The sequence below is a fragment of the Schistocerca piceifrons genome, chromosome 3 (genome assembly GCF_021461385.2).
Source record: "Schistocerca piceifrons isolate TAMUIC-IGC-003096 chromosome 3, iqSchPice1.1, whole genome shotgun sequence".
Lineage (NCBI taxonomy): Eukaryota > Metazoa > Arthropoda > Insecta > Orthoptera > Acrididae > Schistocerca > Schistocerca piceifrons.
The window spans coordinates 762,351,872-762,374,494 of NC_060140.1; the positions used below are offsets into that span (position 1 = coordinate 762,351,872).

The 22,623-nt window shown below is 43.5% G+C and overlaps 1 protein-coding gene across 1 annotated transcript in view; it reads left to right on the forward strand.

Moving 5' to 3' along the window:
- The first annotated feature begins 660 nt into the window (after positions 1 to 660).
- LOC124789037 overlaps positions 661 to 22,623 on the forward strand; it is a 66,805-nt gene continuing 44,842 nt past the window's right edge. Inside the window, exons 1-3 of the mRNA XM_047256326.1 lie at positions 661 to 732; positions 3,351 to 3,426; positions 8,298 to 8,436. Coding sequence (XP_047112282.1) covers positions 661 to 732; positions 3,351 to 3,426; positions 8,298 to 8,436 — 287 coding nt within the window. The remainder of the gene's footprint in view (positions 733 to 3,350; positions 3,427 to 8,297; positions 8,437 to 22,623) is intronic.

Sequence of the window (22,623 nt, forward strand, 5' to 3'; positions counted from 1 at the left end):
ACGGCGGAGTGGTGATGCTGAGCCTGTACCCGTATTTCATCACCTGCAGCGCGGCCGCCAACATCACTGACGTCATAGGTGAGAAATGAGTTTATCACGTTGGGGCTCATCCCGGCCAATACTGCTAATGAATTTTGTCCCTTCACTCTTCATTAGTCTGCCTTCAAAACTGCCATCCAAATTTTTCTGTTGAGGCAGCTTTTCAGTTATGGATACTGGTCGAGCAGTTCTCTAATAAGATCGTTAGTAATTAGGAGACACGTGTGAGGTACACGGCACAAAAGGTTATACGTAATCTGGTCTTAAGGGAGACTGAGAGAAGTAAATGGCGAAAGGGTACAGTAATTACGAAATTTAATGGTGATAGTTTTACTTCCACATATACAGAGTGAAGAAACATTGACACGCGCTGGATCTTCGACGTGATTCCTTGCATACGAACAATACAAAATTATCTCAACCCTGTGCATTAGTGTAAACTGGACGTTAAAAATGTCTGTTTGCCAGCATTTCATGCACATTTATAGCAAGTACCTTAATTCAAGATTATCGGCCTCTTGATTAGAATGTAACAGATGAAGCAGCAGTAGAACAATACTGATAAATCTTGTGACTATGTGGTGCTTACAGTTGATACGGCCTATCTAGGATGATTCCGAAATGAGTATTAAAAGAATGGGTCACGTGCCGCAGATCAAAAACGAGATGAAAAGTATTGGTTTTGGGGCAAAGGTGAGAAACGTTGAAAGTTGAGTGTAATGAATAGGTGAAGATGAAGTGTGGCTTGGGAAAAGTGTGAAGACTTAAAGGCTCAATACGGCCCTGAAAACAGAATAACAAAAATATACTACATTAAAGTATTAATACTCACTAATGAGACGTATTTCGTATGCTACAATAGCTATATAATGTTTAAGAAGCCGTACACCATATAATGAAAGCGAAAATTAGAAAATAATAAAAAAGTACTCGTACATTCCTGGATCATAATCCCCTGCTTACTCTAACACCAGCCTCAAGACACTGAAATGACTGGGTATATCAGTTTAATAATGTCGGAATTGAACTTAAGTACCTAAAACGTGATAACAGTCTTTGCAGACAGCGACTCCTGTACGTCTGGTTTCTACAGAAAATACACAAAAGATGTAACTGTGTGACAGACTATTTTCTGTTATCTTCGTGCAGAGTCTGCAAATATAGTTTCATCCTGCATAGTCTTTTCATTTCACAAGTTGCTACACAATCTAACCCGGAAATGACCCATTTCATCAAATTCCTGAATTGGGGTTTGAATAGGACGAGATATCAACTTACTTTCATTTATTTCGCTTCTAACAAGAAATAAAATAATTATACCCGAAATATCTCCACTAGCAGTGGAAGAATAAAACCAAGAACTTACTATCTAATACGTATGAGCATGTTCTAGACCTAACAGAAGGCTATAAAATATGAAGGGCTTATTTCAATAGTGGTACAAGTCCATTACCTCCAATTTTCTGCCTATAATGCTTCTGAAATTGATGATCCAAAGAATCGGAAAGAAAGGATTATATCTAGCAAGAAGCCATATGCTTGAATATTTCTGGTATCTCAACTACATATTTTTCAACCCTCATTTAACTTTTGGACTCTGTATCTGAATATGAACAAAAATGAACTTGTTCCACTACTGGAATAAGGCCTTCATATAAAATGTGAATTAACTAAAAAACAAGTTCCGTATTTTATTGTTTATTTTTGCGTAACGCTGTTCATAAGTATACATGGTGCGTCTGTAAAGGTCAGTGAATGGCCTCAGAAAATAAAATACCTTTACTGGCACTTAAACTAATCACCATGAGATACAATATACTTCCGACATCGGCTGTGAACCGTTAGCAAACTGTTCGCAAACGCATGTTGTGGAATTGCTCAACCACCGTCGTTACGTGTCGTTGGACACCCGCATCATTACAAGAGATGAGATATGGTGCTACCAATGGCATCAGGGGGCCAAGCAATAGTCAGTGTTTTCATCATCTTCCCCGCCTTCGTTGGGTTGAAATTCATGAGACAGCAAGTCTTTGCGGTTGAGAAAGACGATCAACATCGTCTTGATCTAGGATTTTGTCGGCTGACTTTTCTTGGGAAGCGGGTAAGACGATGATCTCCACGCCACTGACTGCCACTAGGTCTCCGCATCGTATTGGTGATATCAGGTCCAGTCTCTTCTAATAATGCGGATGTCCAACAACGCGTGACCACGGTACTTCGAGCGATTCCCCAAAAATTGTTTGTTGACAGTTTGCATCATCTTAACGACCGACATCACAAGTGTGTCGTAGTTAATTGTGATTCATTTGAAGGCGAGTAAAGGTGTTTTCTTCGTACCTCTTGTTTCCTTTATTTTCTAAGACCGTTCACCGAATTTTCGGACGTGCCTTGTATTTACACGATATAATTCTCAATAGTAACATAATGTGCATTACGTATTAACAGGTGCACTGAAATTTACATGTGAAGCTGAGGTTTTACGGAATTGCCAGCAGAGTCTGAACTGCTTCTCAAGTCGTGCGATTTAATTTTGGATATTATCTTCTGGTTTTCTCCTTCAATAATTACCTTGTGTTGCACATTACAAAATAGTGCTGTATTGGAACTAAAAACGTTGGTTCTATAATTGCCAGTTAAAACTCGAGAACTGCTGCGTTGTGTGGTTGGTAATGATCGCCGAGATGGAATCTTTAGTGAATAATGTAAAGACGTAGAAGGAAGCTCTGTTTCTACTGCTCTTTTGTGCTAAGAATGACGGAGGGTGATGCCACTGGTGTGCTTATGTGCACAAAAACTTTAGACTGTCCCTTGATTCCTACCGACAGAGTTGTTATCACCTTATGACCAAGCGCTTTCATTTTGTTTCCCGATATGCTGATTGAGTATCCACGTGCTTTTCTTGCACACATGGATGACTAATTACATTTAATTTGTAGAATTTCATCACACGACCATGTTTTTCCTGAAGCTGACAGTTTTGTTTCTGACTGGTTATTTATATCGAAAATAGTACTTACGCTGAACAAGAATTTAAAATTCACTTAATGAGAACTCGTCATGGGTTAGTGATCACGCTATTAAGTTTTCATAATCCTTCTCTCATTCTCTTTGGATAAGCAGTTACTTTGGTTTGATATAGTTTTGGAATAACGCAATAAGAAATTGCTTTGATCGATAATGGAGAATATCAATATTTCTTAAAAGCATTTCAGAAGAAAGGAGTACGCAATCGACCCTCGAAAAGCGTGGATAAATGATTGCAAACATCTGTTTGCAGGGACTGCTTACAGGTATGTGACCTTCTGTTTCAGCGCACATCAACCACGTGCGTGACGTCGCTGGGGTGGACCACGTGGGCCTTGGTGCTGGTTTTGACGGCATCAGCCAGTGAGTATTGCTGAAAGGACTGTGGCCACTAGAATTTAAGGCAGCTCGCACGTTGCATTTAGATAGTTTTACTGTAAAACAGAACTTCGTGGAGATCAGAAACAAACTGCTAAGTGAAAAGTCTAAGAGAAAATTTCATTTTAAAAATTCTTTGCATGTTGAATTACTGGATACCTACAGAACTACCAATTAATACCTGTTGTGACTTTGCAGTGCTTCCCCTAAAGCAGTTATCAAGGGAAATTTCTTTCGTTATATATCCATATACGTGGGCTGCGTACCTTGAGAATGTGCTAAAATATTGTACATAGTGTGTCACAAAAAGAGGACGAACACTATCCCATTAGAACAGTGGTTTCCAACTTTTCTGAGTCCGGTATCCCTGGGTGCTATCAGATATTAGCTAGTGCCCACCGCCATCATCAGCATTAACTCGTAACTAAACTGTAGAATGGAAAAGAATTTTATTTTGAACACTTTCATTTTTAAATGACGAAAGGTTAACTACATTTGCTGTAGTAGGTGTATTATCAGAAAACACACTAATGAGTTAGTGAGCGATTTGGTACTGTTTGTTCCTAACAACCTTTCATCATATAATGAAGAAGCAATTTTCAGTACATCGAGAATGCTACCTACAATTCCTTTTCGGGAAAGCAACTTTGCGCCACTTGTCTCCCTACTGGCACGTGCTTCACGCACACCCTCATCCCCCATTTAAAATTAAAATGTCTGCACTACACTTAGGCCAACTGTTTGTAAATCACTTGACTGCGTACCCTTTACTTCTGAACTGGCAGGAATTGGAAGAATTCAGACTGGCAGTGCTTTGTGACCTACTACTGTCACTACTACCAATATTACTAATACTTTTACTACCAATTAACCCCGAACAAGTTTCCTAAGGCCCAATAGTAACGACGTACCCCCGTTTCCTCCCAAGCCGATTGGCGTAACCGGATGCGGGTATGGCGGTGCATGTGGTCAGCCTACCGCTCTCACGGCCGTTATCAATTTTCGTGACCTGAACCGCTTCCAGTATCTCAGTTAACCTCACAAGGGCTGTGTATAGCCCGGTTGCCAACAGCGTTCGGCAGACCCAGACGATCACCCATCCAAGTGCTCAGCAAGCCCGACAGCGCTTAACTTCGGTGATCTGACGAGAACCGGTGTTACCATTGCTGCAGGCCGTTGGCGACCACTACCACTACCACTACAACCATCACCATGACTACTACTACTGCTAATAATAATAATAATAATAATGCAATGTAGGCCCTACATCAGTGTAGAAGCCATTAGATTCTTAATGTTACCTTGTGCTCTCAATTAATTCATTTAATGTAGCGAAGTGAATAATGAAGCAATTTCTAATCTAGTACAAGGACTACTTGAAACTTGAAGAAAACGTTTTCATAAGATATTTAAACATATGAGATGTACAGGTCTCAATTTCACTGTGATCGCTGCATGGTACAAAGTGCTAAGAATGTGCGCAGTGGACGTAGGTATAACCTTGCTCTAATGTTAGTACTTGAAAAAAAATTTAATTATTGGTAACGTATATGATCAGTTTTTCATTCTTACAAAATTGTGATAATAGCAATGATCTTTAAAAATAATATATTTTCTTTGCCGGTACATAATTTAACCCATTTGTTTTTACACCTCAGAAAATTGTCTATTCCCCCTCAGGTGATGATTATTCCGAGCTTCGGACAACGGTTTTAGAATATGGGTTTATGGATTTTTTCTGGGAGGGGAATACCATTGGCGACTCTTCAGTCTATTCTCCATTGCTGCCTACGATTTATTCGCTCTCTGATTATGGGTCCATGATCCACTGAAGCCCTCCCCCCCCCCCCCCACGAATCCCCCCCCCCCCTCCCCCAATCTCAAGAAGTTACTTTACTGATCGCTGACGAAGATTTACAGATTCTTAGGTTAATTGTTAGTTATTTGAGGATTAACACGGCAGTAGTACACTGAATGGCATAACTTCATGGGAAGTCACTGGAAGTGTTGTCGGTCGTCACCTGCAGAATTCTGTGCGGTACGTTTGCACATTTGTCCCTGTCAGTACAGGTAGCAATGATATTCCTGGTGGCTCATATGGCAATCCACGACGAAATGACTAGCAGTGTTCGCTGATCAGCCTTTAAGGATTTGTGGAGGCCACGCGACATCTGTTCGCTGGACACTTCAGTCGTTACTAACCTCAGCTACGTTCGTGGTCAATGTCAGCTTAATTGACAATGACGAGGCTGTTAGAACCAACAGCTTCAGAGTCATGGTTTGTCGTATATCGCTGCTTTTAGTGGTACACATTTCCCTGGTCCCAGTACCATTATGGACAGAGGTTTTTGGGTGTCCCCATTTTGTATGTTAGTGAAATAGTCGTCCAGCAAGGCAACAGTGTGTTTCCTTCGTAGGAGACAAGGCCTGTTTACGCAGCAGCTGGCTTCATCTTCTCCACTGGCGGTCGTGGCAATCAGTGGTGATCACCGAATAAAAAACAATATTGCGCGATGTTCCTTCTGTGGTCCGTCAGCGTACAAAGTCACGTTTGGTGCCGGTGGAGTGACCTAGTAGTAGGTGTCGGCGCCTATAACTTCCTCTGTAGTGTCCCTGCATGACGTTTCCGGACTTGGGTTGCTATCCTCGGTTAGTTCCTCAAGGCTGTTCTACAAACCCTCGAAGTTTGTCAGTTTGTCGCAAAATTTCTGGGACACTCTTCATAGCAATGATCTGCCACTAAAAATGACAAATGCTCCAACAATTGTCTATTTGCAGATGACCATTTTTGTCGTGAAAGAGATCGAATGTATTATAAATTATCTAGCTAATAGGATAGTGATTAACATCTCTTCTCTGAAGAGAACAGATTAACGCCTAACTGCAAGAATACGCAATTCATAGATTCCGACACAAAACCTATGCAAAGGCAAAATTTATTCTCTCTGTGGTCACGCAGTCAGTGTAATCGAAATTCTTAGAAGTGACGTAAATGAAAAGCTTCCACGGAGGTCCTTTTCAGGAACTCAATGCTACTATCTACGCAGTAAGAATGATCGCCACTCTCTCCCTTACACTCAAAAGCGCAAAGACGTCACATACTTCCACTCTATATATACGTTTTGGGACAACTCGGAGCACTCACCAAAAATGGTCTATGTCCAGGAAACAGCGGTTACAGTGCGCTACCATATCTGTTTGCTCATTTCTTGTAGACTATTGTTATTGTGTTATGGTATCCACCATTACTGTACTTAGATACGATCATGGAATTTGTGGTTGATAATATTGACCGATTCAGAAGAGGCTGCAATGTTAATTCTGAGAACACCAGATGATAATAAAATTTGTACATACAACAATTTCTAGATCTACAGCTACATGTACATACAAATTCCGCAAGCCACCATACGATGCATGGCGGAAGGTACCCTGCACCACTATTAATTACTTCCTCTCCCGTTCCATTCGCAAATAGAGCGAGGGAAAAACGGCTGCCTATATGCGTCCGTACGAGCCATAATTTCTTTTATGTTCGTGATATTCAGGCGAAATGCATGTTTACGGCAGTCGAATCGTTCTGCAGTCAGTTGGAAATGCCGGTTCTCTAAATTTTGTCGATAGTCTTCCACGAAAAGAACGTCGTCTTTTGTGTAGGGATTCCCATTTGAGCTCTGGAACAATTTCTGTAGTACTTACGTGTTGTTCGAACCTACCGGTAACAAATCTAGCAGCCCACCTCTGAATTGTATCTATGTCTTCTTTTAATCCGAACTAGTTCGCATCCAGAACACTCGAGCAGAGCTCAAGAATGGGTCGCGCTAATGTCCTATATGAGGTCTCCTCTACGGACGAACTCAAGAATGGGTCGCGCTAATTTCCTATATACTGTCTCCTCTACAGACGAACTGGATTCTACTAAAATTGTCCCAATAAACCGAAGTCTACTATTCGCCGTCCCTACCACAATCGTGCTCGTTCCATCACTCTGCAATGTTACGCCAAATTATTTAATAGACGTAACTGTGCCAAACAGGCACACAGCCATTGTCTTATTCGAGCATTACGGGTTTCTGCTTGTTATCTGCATTAACTTATTTTTTTATTAGATTTAGATCTAGCTGCCAACACGTAGAAATGTTGTCTAAGTCATCTTGTATCTTTCGACAGTCACTCAACGGCGACACCTTCCCGTACACCACAGCATGATCAGGAAACAGCCGCAGATTGTTATTTATCCTGTCACCCGGATCATTTATGTACATAGCAAATAACAGCGGTCCAATCACACTTCCATGGGATACCCTTCACTTTGATGAACATTTTCCGTCGAGGACATCGTACTGGGTTCTGTTACTTAAGAAGTTTTCAAACCACTCACATATCTTGGACCTATTCCATGTGCTCGTACCTTCTTTAATGCCTTCCGGAAATTTAGGAACATGGACTCTGCCTGTTGCCTTCATCCACAGTTCTTGAACATTCCTCAGTTGTACACTATTAGCAGCTGTCAACAGGCTTCCAGCTGAACAGAAAAAGTAATGATGAAACCCAAGTACGTAAATCTAGGTTGAATAGTTTCCCTACAGTACACTGCTGCACTGCACAGTAGTTTCTCACAGTAGTTGAAAATTTTTCTCTCCACCCTTCAAAAAAATTGTGTTCCGCTAATTTTTGGTTCTTTTGTTTGCAAAAATTTTAAGTCACCATCCGTATGGCTTAGTAAATGACGAGTAGCTTTTGCCTGCTTGCTAGATGCAAATGACGGACGAGAGAGCAAGGTGGACATGATAATAAAATATGTCAGTAAGTGCTCTGGAGAAGAATAGTGTGTGACTGTGTACTGTGTCCAGCAGCACGACGACGGGACTGGAGGACGTGTCGAGGTACCCGCAGCTGCTGGCCGCACTCCTGGAAGACCCGTCCTGGAGTGAGGATGACGTCAAGAGGCTGGCAGGGCTCAACCTGCTCAGGGTCTTCCGCCAGGTCGAGCAGGTTAGTAGGCGGTCTGCGCTCCCACTAGAACAACACCACACCCACCGATTGTGCAGTCATGGTGCTAATCTAGCCATGTAGAATGCTTGGCATTTCCTTTCTAATTAATCACCTAGCTTTCGAACTTGCCGTCATTTCCTTTGTCCGTCTCCAAATAGCTACCACACACAGCATCCTGGGCAATTTTTAAGGTATATTTAATGTTTTAAGTGCAATCTGTATGCGTTACATTTCATTCAACCACTGATAAACTTTATTATGAGTTTGATTTAATTTCGACGAAATTCTGCTCTAGGAGGCCTTTAGGTTCAGTATACTTATTAAACCAACATTTTTTAGGAAAAATATGTTCTTCTCGTTGGAGAAGTTTTATTTACCCATTTGGCAGTAATTACATAATGGAGTACTAGTTTCGGCAAACTTTAATGGCCATGTGCATATCATTTGAATACATCAAACAATGTGCCACTCTATGCAGTGCACTGTCATCTAGTCCTGTCCATATAGGAGCTCAACTCGCTGGATAGGACACACCAGTGTAGCGTCATACGTCAAGTAATAATAACATAATAGTGATGATGACTGAAATAGTTAGTGAACTGTTACCAGAATTATGTTTTATTACTTGATATATGTCTCTACACCGAATTACGTTTTTACTACTTGTATCCAATCCAACTAATAGAGCTCCTGTATGTACATGATTAGATGACAGTGCACTATTTATGGTGGCATAATGTTTGATGTTTTTAGATGATCTGCAGATGACAATTAAATGTGCCGAAACTAATAGTCCATATAAGTAATTAGGGATCTGGGCAAATAAAACTTTCCTGCCAGTAGATTACATTTATTTAAACACGATATTGCTCTCCTGCTGGCAATGTCAAGTAACCACGACATTATTTAGTACTACTAAACCCCCATCTCCGTAAATAATCCGAATCCCATGAATAAAACAGCAACATACAATTAATTGTCCACAGCTCGTGGTCGTGCGGTAGCGTTCTCGCTTCCCGCGCCCGGGTTCCCGGGTTCGATTCCCGGTGGCGTCAGGGATTTTTTCTGCCTCGTGATGACTGGGTGTTGTGTGATGTCCTTAGGTTAGTTAGATTTAAGTAGTTCTAAGTTCTAGGGGACTGATGACCATAGATGTTAAGTCCCGTAGTGCTCAGAGCCATTTGATTTGAACTATTAGTTATTTTAGAAAAGAGTTTATGTATTAAATAATTACGTTAAGCAAGTAAGTGAGGTGAGTTTAGAAAAGGTTTCAGATTGTGAAAACAATTTGTTAGAAGTCGGTAAGTGCTCTCGTTCAAGACGTCATACTTTCTGAAATATTTGTCGCACTGTGATACAGTTTTGTAGGTACATTTAGTTCTACATGTAGACAGTGTCTGCAAAACGCGTTGCGAATCGACTAGTGATAAGGAAGTTTCTTGTCATCCTTTTCGTGAGTCACTAAGTGCTCCAATTCTCAAGTACTGGTTGATGTAGTGTTGGTATTTAAACGCTGTAGCTTACGCTGCCCTAAGACATCAATGTAGTTTGTGACTGTGATTGTTTTCTGTCTTAAATCTTTAACGTAAGATTACACCTCTTGATGGATAGGTTATGGCTGAATTTTAAATCCTTAAATTATATAACATATTGAAAATCAAATTTCAGCGTCCTCTGAAAGCTTTAGATAGGCAACCTGCAACTTGGATAGGACGACCATGCACCATATTAGCCGTTCAATAATACTGTTTACGTTCCGAAAGTGAGTTTCGTTGTTGATTCGGACACGGAAACTTTATTGCCAAAAAGAAATACATTACTGCATCACGAACTATACATCCAATTTATTTATTTTTTTTCAATATAATCACCACCGACTTTGAGACATTGGTCGTTGTGTGCAGTCAATTTGAAGAAACCACTGTGGTAAAACTCGGTGCCCTACAATCCAAGAAACTGCCACATAACCTGCTTCATCTCACCATTAGTTTGAAAGTTACTTCCTGAGAGGGCATCTTTCAATGCAGTGAACAGGTGAATGTCCGATATGGTAAGATCGGAGTTGTAGGCCTGTGGTGTGCGTACTGTAAGACCTTCGGTACACACACCATCAGATTATTTTACTTTTCGCTCTAACGAAGTTGGCAAGTGTCAGCCATATGTCTTGTAGACTTACCGTGGCGTGTTTATCTTCTGCCGTTAGGTCAGACGACAGAAATGCCACTTGCACACTTAGAGTAGCAGATTGACGGTGCACAGCTTTAAACAGAACTTGATTAATTTTCACACACATTTATTAAAATAGTAGCAAGCATAAACCTTATGTAACTTGATTCTGGATGCTATTTACAATTGACAATCTGAAGTTCCTTTGGTCTTGGTACGTTACTCTTATTCTCACATGTCTCTGATACTTGACAAAGTGTCTATACGTTTATCTTCATGGCTAAGTACAGGATTATGGTAATCTTATTAGGCGCAGACGGAAATTTGACTATAGACTGGTAAAGACAAATACAGACAAATGCAGACTGGTGCAGACAAATGCAGACTCACTAATCAGAGGTCTGTACATTCGTTATAATACCTTGCGCGTTTAGGTATCACTGCACGAGTGTGATCTACGAGGAGAAAAGGTTCTACATTAGCAACAATCTCATTGGTTGCGTTACATATTAATACGCGGATCGGCGGAAGCAGAATTTGGTCCGTCTCTAAGGCAGCACTATCTCGTAGTGTGGAGACGGACGAGTGCTGCGTCTGCGCTGTTGCGTTTAGCGGGGCGCGCTCTAGTGGGAAAGTTGTGTACGCGCTGACTATGTGGAACTACTATGTACACAACAAGGCCACGTGATCCAATCTCTCCCATCTGAAGCGGCGAATCTGATCCTGTATGGGCCTTGCTGTGTGTGGTTTTGCGTTGTCGTCCAAGAGCGCAACATCTTCACTCAAGAGCACTGGCCTCTTTTGTCGAACAGCGGACCAGAATGTGGTAAAGGAGTCGCAACAGCATGCCAAACTGACGGCTCCTTGCTGGAGGAAATCAAGGAGAGTCACACCTTTCACCTCTCAGGCCACTGTGGCCAAAACCTTTCCTGGGGAGGGTAACAATGAAGTTTTTCGTCACTAATGGTCCTGGATGCTTCCGCGTAATTGAGACGACCTTGGATCCTAGTGTAGGTAGTGCACCCATTTCTCAAAACCTGTGATGATACTGAAGAGAAATTCATTTACCTCTCGCACGTACCACATCAAATTATCGAAGCGGACGTCCATTCTTCCACTCTTGTTACCCAGGGTCTCATTTATCGGCAAACGTCTTACAGACCGTTTAGGTAATCCAACATAGCATGCAGCAGGTGATGTGCCTGAAGATGGCCAATACGCAATGTAGACACTATGTCTGACAGAGTTGTCCGCATTTCTACTGACACCATAACCTGTACGCTATAATGTTGTTTTCATTATTAAATGTGGAGAGACGCTCAAGTTGACCTTCAATCTCCACACTATGCCTTTCTTCTTTGAACGTGCAACACCAGCGACCAACCATTTAATGAGACATAACCTCTTCATCACACACGGTCTGTAGGTATTCATGGTTGATGTTCATACTAGCTCCAAGTGCCCATTCATACCAGATAACAGCACATACTTCCATTGGTGACGACGTTGCCTGTATACGTCCGTCTGCCATCGTGATGTATACTCACGTTAACTTCAGCACGACGGTCTGTTGCTACTCTCCCTTCTCCGCGCTCTGCGGATACCTCATCCCTCCTCCGCTGAAGCGCCTTCCGTTGTTGAACCATTAATGGGTGGTGAGCCATATGGTTTTTTTTTGTGTCACCTGATGTACCATCTTCTCTTTCCGAAACAATGACGAAACTTAATTTCGGAACGTCTCTCATAGGAGTATCGGAAAATATATACGTCAGTGCTAAAGAAGGAGAATCCGTATTTCCAAGCCGCTAAATTTATTCTGAGTAGTCCTGGAGGAGGGTTTCAGAACTTTAAACATATTAATGAAGTATAAAAGCACTGAAGAAATAACTACTCGTACTTGTACAGGAAACTAATGCCGTGCAACACTTTCTCTGCCTTTGACAGTTACCCTAACTCGGTAAAGAAAAGTAGATATAACTTCCTTCAGTATGGGAATTTGGGTCCGCCTTGATACAAAACACTTCTGTTTTATTTTCATTTTCTTCTCTAAACTAATTTGTGTGGCAATATCGCCATCGTCAGTGAGTTTTTTCTTTATTCTAAAACATGCAAATTCTTCATTGCTACAAACATTACCGAACGTTATTACATGTGCACTGCTTGGTTCTAGATAACGCATTATGTCAATAGTTTTATAACATCTTGCTTACTTTTAAGTCACCGCGTAGTTATTACATTTGTTGCCGTTTTCCGGCGTATTTTCTGTGTGTTATTGCAGAGGTTTTTTTTATACAGTATATTCAGCATCTCATCTGCAATTATATGACCGATCTGTTATTATCAAATATGAAAATGTGAACTCACATACATCAGTCTTACATAGTTGAGAATTTCGGTAGTGTTGCGTATAGAGTTTTGGCGGGTATTAGGTTGTTACATAATCTGTCATGTGCTCACGATCGTCGCCGGCTGGCATTCACTTTAAATCACGGAAAAACATAAATGTTACACCGTGGCTGCAATTTGATACTTAACGCCATCTCGCTATTCACGCGTATGGTGAAGAGTTTCACGTATCGCTTGAAACTGAAACTGATTATTAGATCCCGAAGGGCTATCAAATTGCGAGAATGTTGGGAAACACGTTTCACTCGCTCCTCCAAATAGTCGCAGACATTTTTTGTAGGGTTACAAGTCTTTAAACTAGGTGATCAGCTGTGATGTGACATATAACTGACCTCTATTAATATTTAACTGTCTATTACAACAAAAAGGCAATAAACTCTTTATTTTGTTGGATTGCACAAATATTTCGAAAGGATCAGTTAATAGTTCGTTGCGAAAGAGCAAATTATGATATGGATTAAAGAGTATTTCTGAATAAAGTTCTGAATTGTTAGTGAAATCTGAATGTAGGAAATTCGTTTCAACTCTTATTTTGATTTAACTCCTTTTCTCTTAAGACAAACTGATTTTGTGCTGAATCCTAAGTTACTGAATAGCTTCGATTTGTATGGTTGTGTTTGAGAAACCTGTTTACTGAAAATTAGTCTAGACCACGTGACCTAATAAAATCATCAAACTTCAATGTAAGAAAACTATGTACAAGTTCTGACAGAAAGGGGGATATAAGAAAATTAAATTACAAATCCAAACTAAGTTTAATGTATCACGCAAATCTACCCTAGTTTCCTCTAGAACAGTCACAGTGGCCACATTTGACTTTAATTCCTCAGTATAATAAAAACAATGGAAACTACGTAAAGAAAGTTAAACGATTCTTTACAGTTCTCATTATTCCAATTAGAACAAGAAAATTGCATTCACTAGTGCAGAAGTGCTTTCAGATGCGACCTCAATCAGAACTAAGAGAGCAATGAACGATTCATTGAAGTACTTGGAAGTATAAAATGGAAACTCAAAAAAAAGGGGGGGAGCGCTGTGTTGTTATTCTTAGACGAACAAGGAATTTTATATAAATCAAGCCACTTTCAGACACATTCAGTAAAAAATGGAAAAGCTCTCTTAAAATACTAACAGGGAAGCCCCGAAGCTCCCCATCGCACCCCCTCTGATTTAGTGGTAAAATGGCCCAGTGGCAAGATGTGCAACATAGAGCATATTGCAAGGATAACGGGGTCGTCACTGTGCGTTCACGGTGTTGGTCTGCGAAGCGGGTGATCCGTGTTCAAATGTCCCTTGTGCCATACTTTTCTCTTCCACAAAACCATGAACTTTCCGTTCGGCCATTGGCTTGTCTGTTCTTCTTCCTTAGTTATGTCAATTGCCATAGTACATATTGGTTATAAAAGAACTTTGTGTTCTGGCGTACGGCAGGTCTTGTCATTGGGGAAGCCTCGTCAGAGAGGTCCACCGCATGAACGTCTAGGGAAGTGAGGCCAGTGGTGGTTTCCCGTTGCCTTCCACCGATAATGATGGAATGATAATGAGGACACTTTTTTCTTATTTTCACTAGCTGCTTATATTTTATGACCCACCGTCTATTTTCTTATGGTGGGTCGTATGTTGCCACTTAGCCGCTGTGACTGGGTCCGGAGTCCGGAGTGACTGAAAGTAACACCACACCGGCTCCCGTCCCCACTCACACTGTTGCCCGTGTCCCGCCACGTGGAGGCGGGCTCTATTTGTTTAGAATCATTTGATATCTTTTTTATTTTTTTGTGCAGCATTAAAAAAACTTATAACTAATACAACATCAAGTAAGATATTAATAAACAAAACGAAATTAAATATTTAGAAAGAAGGAAGGGAGAGAACTGAAAAGAGAAGGAATAGGTATAATATTGCCCGTCACCTGGTTGTGGGCGGCGGCCCGGGTCTTGGAATGACCCTGAAGACGCTGGTCGTCGCTCACCTAACATCTACCATCCTAAAAACTAACTTAACTAGAAGAGATTAGAGTACGTTAAAGCTAGAAACTAAGACTAAGACCTCCATGTACAGCCTGCTAAACTGTTTACGATATACAATAGAGAGGTAACTGATTTTGTGCTTGGCTCAAAGTTGCTAATGAAAGGGTACTTGTGGTAAAAGTAATAAGGTAATGACGCTAAAGGTTTGTGTTGAGCCTACAAGACTCCTAGTAGAGTACATCAGGCGCAAGCACCTCCCGGCCCCGCCGACAACACGACCTGAACGGTGGTTTTCCCCGATCTACCATAGGTATCCGTCGGGTTGGGCCCAAAAGAGAGGAACCACAATTAAAATCCTTCCATCCAGGACGTGCGCCGCCTCTTACCAGGGGGCGTAGGTCCCTTGAAGACGTGCCTAACTTTAAGCTTCAGATCAGAAGTTATTAGTGTAGTGGAGGTTCAGGTATAGGCTGTGTAGGTTGGTTGTACAAACAGTTCACGCTGAGCCAATGAGACTTACAATGAAACGTGGTGTGGCAGTTAGCACCTTCCGGCCCCGCCAGCAACACATCCTGAACGGTGGTTTTCCCCGATCTACCAAGGTATCCGTCGGTTTGGGCTCAAAAGAGAGGGACCACAATTAAGATCATTCGATCCAGACTGTGCGCTGCCTCTTAACGGAAGGCGTAGGTCCCTTGAAGAGGTGCCCAGCTTTAAGCTCTTATTAGACATGGAGGTGCTGTTAACTATTTACATATAAGGTGCAATCTGTTTTTAGGATTGTGTGTGACTTGGGCACCTCTTGTCGGTTGTTCCACTCTGTTCTTTGAATTTGACTTGGTTGACACTATGGATCATCCACGCTGGACACTTCAATATCTGTGTTGGTGCCCTGGTCTGTATCTGTTTCTTCTTCATCACTTGTGGTGCTAATCATATCTGTGTCCCACTGGGCATCGTGACGTCTGTTTGGACCGACTTGCCTTCGGTAGGGTCTGTTGCGCGAGTATTCTACTTGTTGGATCTTCGAGATTTCGTCCGTTAGTTTGTTGAGTTCAGTCCACCTTTCCGGGTCGCGTATTATGGCATATAGTTCGTTCTGTGTGTTCAGGCGATTTATGTGTACTGTGTGTCTTATGTTCGTGCGTTGCCCGCAGAAGAAGACAGTATGTTCAGGGGAACCTTCTTCCCCGCATGTGCATCTATTAGTGTGCTGCAGACTCACGCGGTACAGGTGCGTGGGTTAAGGGCCATGTCCTGTGATGAAATGTACCATACTGCGGCTGGGATCAATATGTTTTAGTTTTAGTCTCTCCGGGATGTCAGGGAAGAAGTTGTATACACGGCGGCCCTTATCCCTATTGGCCCACTCGCTCTGCCAGGTATCCACTCGCCATGCTCTGAGTTGGCGTGTTGTCTCAATCGGTACACCAGTGATCTGCCGAACCTGGTCTGTTCTCCCCATCCTAAGCCAGTACATTGCTGCGCGGTACCTGATGGTGATATCTATGGGGAAGATTCCCATGACGACACATAGTGCGTCATTTGATGTTGTGTTGAATGCCCCTGTTAGTCGAAGTAGAACACTTCTTTGGCCTCGACGTACAATGGTTCTGTTGGTTGAGAGATATTACCTGTGGGCCCACGTACTGGCAGCAAAGCATAGTACTGACTCGAAGAGAGCGCAATGGTATGTTCGTGTGACTGACAGGAGTAGTCTGAATTGTTCCGAATTTAGCCAAGTCAGTTTGTGTAGTATCCTTTCTGCTTTGTTTGTGCATATTCGCATGTGTTCGTGGAAGTTCAATCGTTCATCAATGTATACTCCTAGATAGCGTGTGACTGCTAGTCTTTTTATGTTTGTGTCCCCGATTTTGGCTATTGGTTTCCTGCGCAGGATACCCTTTAGCAATGTATAAGTTGTTTTGTTTCCTGCTATCTTTAATTTATTATCTGTGCACCATTGGGTTATTGTCCTAAGTGTTCCATTGGCTCTTTCTTCTAGCTGGTCTCGGTTGTTTGCTGAAACTACGACGAGTAGATCATCAGCATAAGCGACAACTCCATCTGTCAGGATGTGCTCCTCTAGTAACTGTAGGAGCGGTTCTATAACTATGTCCCAGAAGATGGGGCCGCAGATCGACCCTTGTAGACAGCCTTTTTTAATTCGTTTAATCACTTTCTGGTTGTCTATTTGCCAAACGACCGTTCTGTCTCTGCAGTAGTCCATGAAACTATTATACAGAGACTCCGGTACCTGCAGGTGTCTGAGCCTCTTGAACGAGGCCGGCCACCAGAGGTTGTCGAAGGCACCTGAGATGTCTATCATAATTGCAAGTGTGTATTTGGAGGGTGTGTCGAGTACTATTTGGATTGCTCTGTTAATTGCGTCGTCTATAGATTTCCCTTCCCTGAAGCCGTATTGGCCTGGTGTCAGTCTCCGTAATGTTCGGTGTGCTTGTAGTCTTTTGCAGAGTAGTTTTTCATGTACTTTACCGAGTGTATTGATAAGGCAAATTGGTCTGTATGACTTGGGGTCTGATGGGTCTTTGTCTGGAGCCTTTTTGATGATAACAGCCTTCGAGGTCTACCACACTGCAGGCACACGGCCCAGCCTTAATGCATCGTTTAACAACGTTGTGATAAATGGGGTGATCTGCGGTGCAATTTGTTTCAGTACCTCAGAGTGTATACCATCCGGTCCAGGCGCCTTTTTGTTTTTGAGTTCTGAGATCGCTGTCGCCACTTCTTCCTGCGAAAATGGACAGGTGACGGTTGGTGTGGTGTATACTGTGTCTACTTCGCGTCTCAGTGCTGCATGTTGTGGTGTGTCTGTGTCTGCGATGTCGTCGGGCAGGAGTTTGCTCAGCAGGAACTCCGTTGTGCGTCTTACCATCCTCCTGTCGCAGCGTTCCCAGAACCAGTGGGCTCTTAATTTTCTCTGTCACGATTTTGTATGGTTCCCCCCAAATGTTTAGTTGTGTTTGTGCTGCTACATGGCTGTTCCAAAGGTCTTTCCTGGTCTTAATCAGCTCAGGTTTATACACTCCTGGAAATTGAAATAAGAACACCGTGAATTCATTGTCCCAGGAAGGGGAAACTTTATTGACACATTCCTGGGGTCAGATACATCACATGATCACACTGACAGAACCACAGGCACATAGACACAGGCAACAGAGCATGCACAATGTCGGCACTAGTACAGTGTATATCCACCTTTCGCAGCAATGCAGGCTGCTATTCTCCCATGGAGACGATCGTAGAGATGCTGGATGTAGTCCTGTGGAACGGCTTGCCATACCATTTCCACCTGGCGCCTCGGTTGGACCAGCGTTCGTGCTGGACGTGCAGACCGCGTGAGACGACGCTTCATCCAGTTCCAAACATGCTCAATGGGGGACAGATCCGGAGATCTTGCTGGCCAGGGTAGTTGACTTACACCTTCTAGAGCACGTTGGGTGGCACGGGATACATGCGGACGTGCATTGTCCTGTTGGAACAGCAAGTTCCCTTGCCGGTCTAGGAATGGTAGAACGATGGGTTCGATGACGGTTTGGATGTACCGTGCACTATTCAGTGTCCCCTCGACGATCACCAGTGGTGTACAGCCAGTGTAGGAGATCGCTCCCCACACCATGATGCCGGGTGTTGGCCCTGTGTGCCTCGGTCGTATGCAGTCCTGATTGTGGCGCTCACCTGCACGGCGCCAAACACGCATACGACCATCATTGGCACCAAGGCAGAAGCGACTCTCATCGCTGAAGACGACACGTCTCCATTCGTCCCTCCATTCACGCCTGTCGCGACACCACTGGAGGCGGGCTGCACGATGTTGGGGCGTGAGCGGAAGACGGCCTATCGGTGTGCGGGACCGTAGTCCAGCTTCATGGAGACGGTTGCGAATGGTCCTCGCCGATACACCAGGAGCAACAGTGTCCCTAATTTGCTGGGAAGTGGCGGTGCGGTCCCCTGCGGCACTGCGTAGGATCCTACGGTCTTGGCGTGCATCCGTGCGTCGCTGCGGTCCGGTCCCAGGTCGACGGGCACGTGCACCTTCCGCCGACCACTGGCGACAACATCGATGTACTGTGGAGACCTCACGCCCCACGTGTTGAGCAATTCGGCGGTACGTCCACCCGGCCTCCCGCATGCCCACTATACGCCCTCGCTCAAAGTCCGTCAACTGCACATACGGTTCACGTCCACGCTGTCGCGGCATGCTACCAGTGTTAAAGACTGCGATGGAGCTCCGTATGCCACGGCAAACTGGCTGACACTGACGGCGGCGGTGCACAAATGCTGCGCAGCTAGCGCCATTCGACGGCCAACACCGCGGTTCCTGGTGTGTCCGCTGTGCAGTGCGTGTGATCATTGCTTGTACAGCCCTCTCGCAGTGTCCGGAGCAAGTATGGTGGGTCTGACACACCGGTGTCTTTTTTCCATTTCCAGGAGTGTATTTGTCCTCGGCGAGCCGGTAGTCGTGTAGTCTTAATTGTCTTTCTCTATCTGAAATTGCTAGTTGGTAAAGCTTACGTTTACGTTTTGAGTCTTGTTTGAGTCGTGTTAATTGTGTAGTCCAGCGAATATTTTGGTGTTTTGTCATTCTTTGTGTGGGTATGCAGGTGTTCTGTGTGTGTGTGATGATATCTGTCAGCATGTGTGCTCTGTAATCAACACTGCCGGTGATGTCTTGCGATATGTGCTCATCTATTTTTTGTCTGACCCTGTCCCAGTCTGTTTTGTCAAATAATAGTCTTTTTGGTAGTGTTTCTGTGTTGACATTTGGTGTACCACTTAAGGTTAGTGTGATGTTGTTTTGGTCGCTAGCAGTGATCTGGTCATGTACGGTCCAGTCTCGTACGTGGTTGATGGCGGCGTCATTAACGATGCTGATGTCTATGTTTGATGAATGACCGTTGTGTCCGATGTGAGTCGGTTGATGTCCATCCTTGTTGAGTACGTGAAGTCTGTTTTCTTGGATGATGTCATTTATTATTCTACCTCTGCCGTCAGTTCTGTCTGAATGCCACAGGGTTGATCTGGCATTTATGTCTGCACAGATGAGAAGTTTTTTGTTGCCAGCGTATTGCGCAACATCTCTGATGTGGTCTGCGTATGGTTTGATGCAATGACAGAATTGGGCGTACAGCGACGCGATGATCCAAGTATCCCCCTTGTGTGTGACTTCAACTCTAACTAGGTGCTCGGAACAGAGTTCTGTAATTTTGACTCGATGTATTTCTTTGTTTAGGATTATGACAGATGCCAAGCAGCCTGTCCCCTCCACAACTGTCACCGCACTTGGAGGAAAGTTGGGGATATGCCCTTGTCTAGTGTAGGGCTCCTGTATGCATAGAATGTCACTTTTTAGTTCACGTAGGACCCGTGGGAGCTCCGAATTTACAAGTATACTTCGCATAGCATTAAGCTGTGCTATTAGCAGTTTGGGTGTTTAACGGTGGCGTAGCACTTGCTGCCAGTTTGACTGTAATCGAAGTATGTACTCCCATGAGCCCTTACGTGATCCTTGTAAAGCCTGTCCATATCGAATGGTTCCTCCCTGCGGGCGCACACCTGCATGAGCAGATCTAGTAAGCTGTCTGGATCTGTTGGAATATTCTCCGTTTTGAGAATCAGTCTATCGGTTTGCTCTGATGTACGGAAACCTACAGATTGGCCGTACGGGTGTAGGGTGCGGATGAGCATCCGCTGTGCCGTCTCTAAGATGTCTCTTTTTTCTAGCCTACTTAATTTTACACTTATGTCTAGCTTGTCGTAACTAAAACTTTCGGTGTCGATGGCGTGTGTTGGCATCTCTGCAGGCGTGACGTGTCGTGATGGTGTAGTGGCGTTGCTGTGCACCTCTGCGGGGGGCGCTGGATTGGCTTCCTCGGTGGTTGTTGTGGGGGTTTGCTTGGGCGTCGGCATTGAGGTTGTTGGTTGGGGGGCTGAGAAGGTGTTGGTATCATCAGGGGTATGCACTTTCGTGTCACTAGGTTTTGAGGCAGCCTGCCACTGCCGCGATTGGTCGTCACACGCTTTCACTTTCTTGACTCTCTTAGGCTGTTTGGGTTTTCTATGCGGTTTTAGTTTCCTAAAGGTTGTGATGATTCGTTTGTTTATTGTGTGTGTTTCGTTTGTGCAGCCTTGATGTGTATCGGATGTGTTGGTTGTTTGTGCCTCCATTCTACATTGATTTGACTTGATTAGGTTCCCACTTGACTGCTCGTCTACGCTACCTGTGTCAGACATAACAGCTTTTGGTATGTTATGCGCACTGTCGCCTCTATTGCCAGACCCTCCGCAGATATCAGTTGCGGTTGTTGCTGCGGCTTTTTGTGTGGCATTCGTGGTGTCTGCCGGCGCTGTGGCCTGTTCAAGGTCGGTATTACGGTTTCGAATATCATTGTTATGAACACTACAATATCTGGCGTAAGGGCAATAATAGACGTCGTCTTCTTCCTCTGTCAGTGAGTCAGAGAGAGTTATTTTGCGTTTGATTTGATTACAGTCAGAGGTGTCTGATTTGTCCATGTTTTACGTTTCGGCTCCAGATGTGCTGGCTTGCGTTACGGTTGTGTTTAGCACCGTTGGGTTCAAGGTCTCACCTTGTATTTGATTGGTTTGACACGTCCTTCGCATTTTGTAGTGTCGTATGTGCGTCGTTGTGCTGGAGTGGATGGGTGATCTTGAGTCGTTAGCAACGCTGTTTTGTGCAGTTGCTTTGGTTGGTCATTTGTGGTATGGTTTTCTGGTCTGTCGGTATCAGGATTTGGGGTTATCATGTCTATTCTCATGAGGACAACACAACACCCAGTCCCTGAGCGGAGAAAATCTCCGACCCAGCCGGAAATCGATTCTGGGCACCTTGACGTGACAGACCGCCTCGCTGACCACTCAGATTAAAAAAAAAATAGAATTACAAAAAAATATAATTGACTGTCTTAAGTAGAATTGCGGTTCTGTCAATTGATTCACAACCGTCCAAACTCTACACAGAAAGTCATATGGAGTATACATACTAATAACAAAGACATGCACAGGCAACATAAATTAAGGAAAACGTCATAATGAAGTTAATAAACATTGTTAAGAAATTGGGAGCAGTCATGGGAACTGGTGTATCTCCTTATTCGTTGTATATTTTCTCTGCCACATCGTCGTGATTTGTGCCCTACCGCCATCGAGAATTACCCTACGCCTTGTTTTTCAAAAATTATGTCTAACATGTTACCAAACATCGTCCTGACACTTGGTTTCAAATGGTTCAAATGGCTCTGAGCACTATGGGACTTAACTTCTGAGGTCATCAGTCCCCTAGAACGTAGAACTACTTAAACCTAACTAACCTAAGGACATCACACACATCCACGCCCGAGGCAGGATTCGAACCTGCGACCGTTGCGGTCACGCGGTTCTAGACTGAAGCGCCTAGAACCGCACGGCCACACCGGCCGGCGACACTTGGGTAACGTTTCATCTTCCAATGTGCTGTTCTCATATAAGGCTCGAAAGTAAAGAGTTTATCTTCACTATGGATGATGGTATATGCCACACACTGCGCTAACAGCCACATCACGATGTTGTTCTTGGTAGCGGGAAAATGTTTCCATTCCGGCCAGAGCAGGATGTCGGTGCAGTGGCT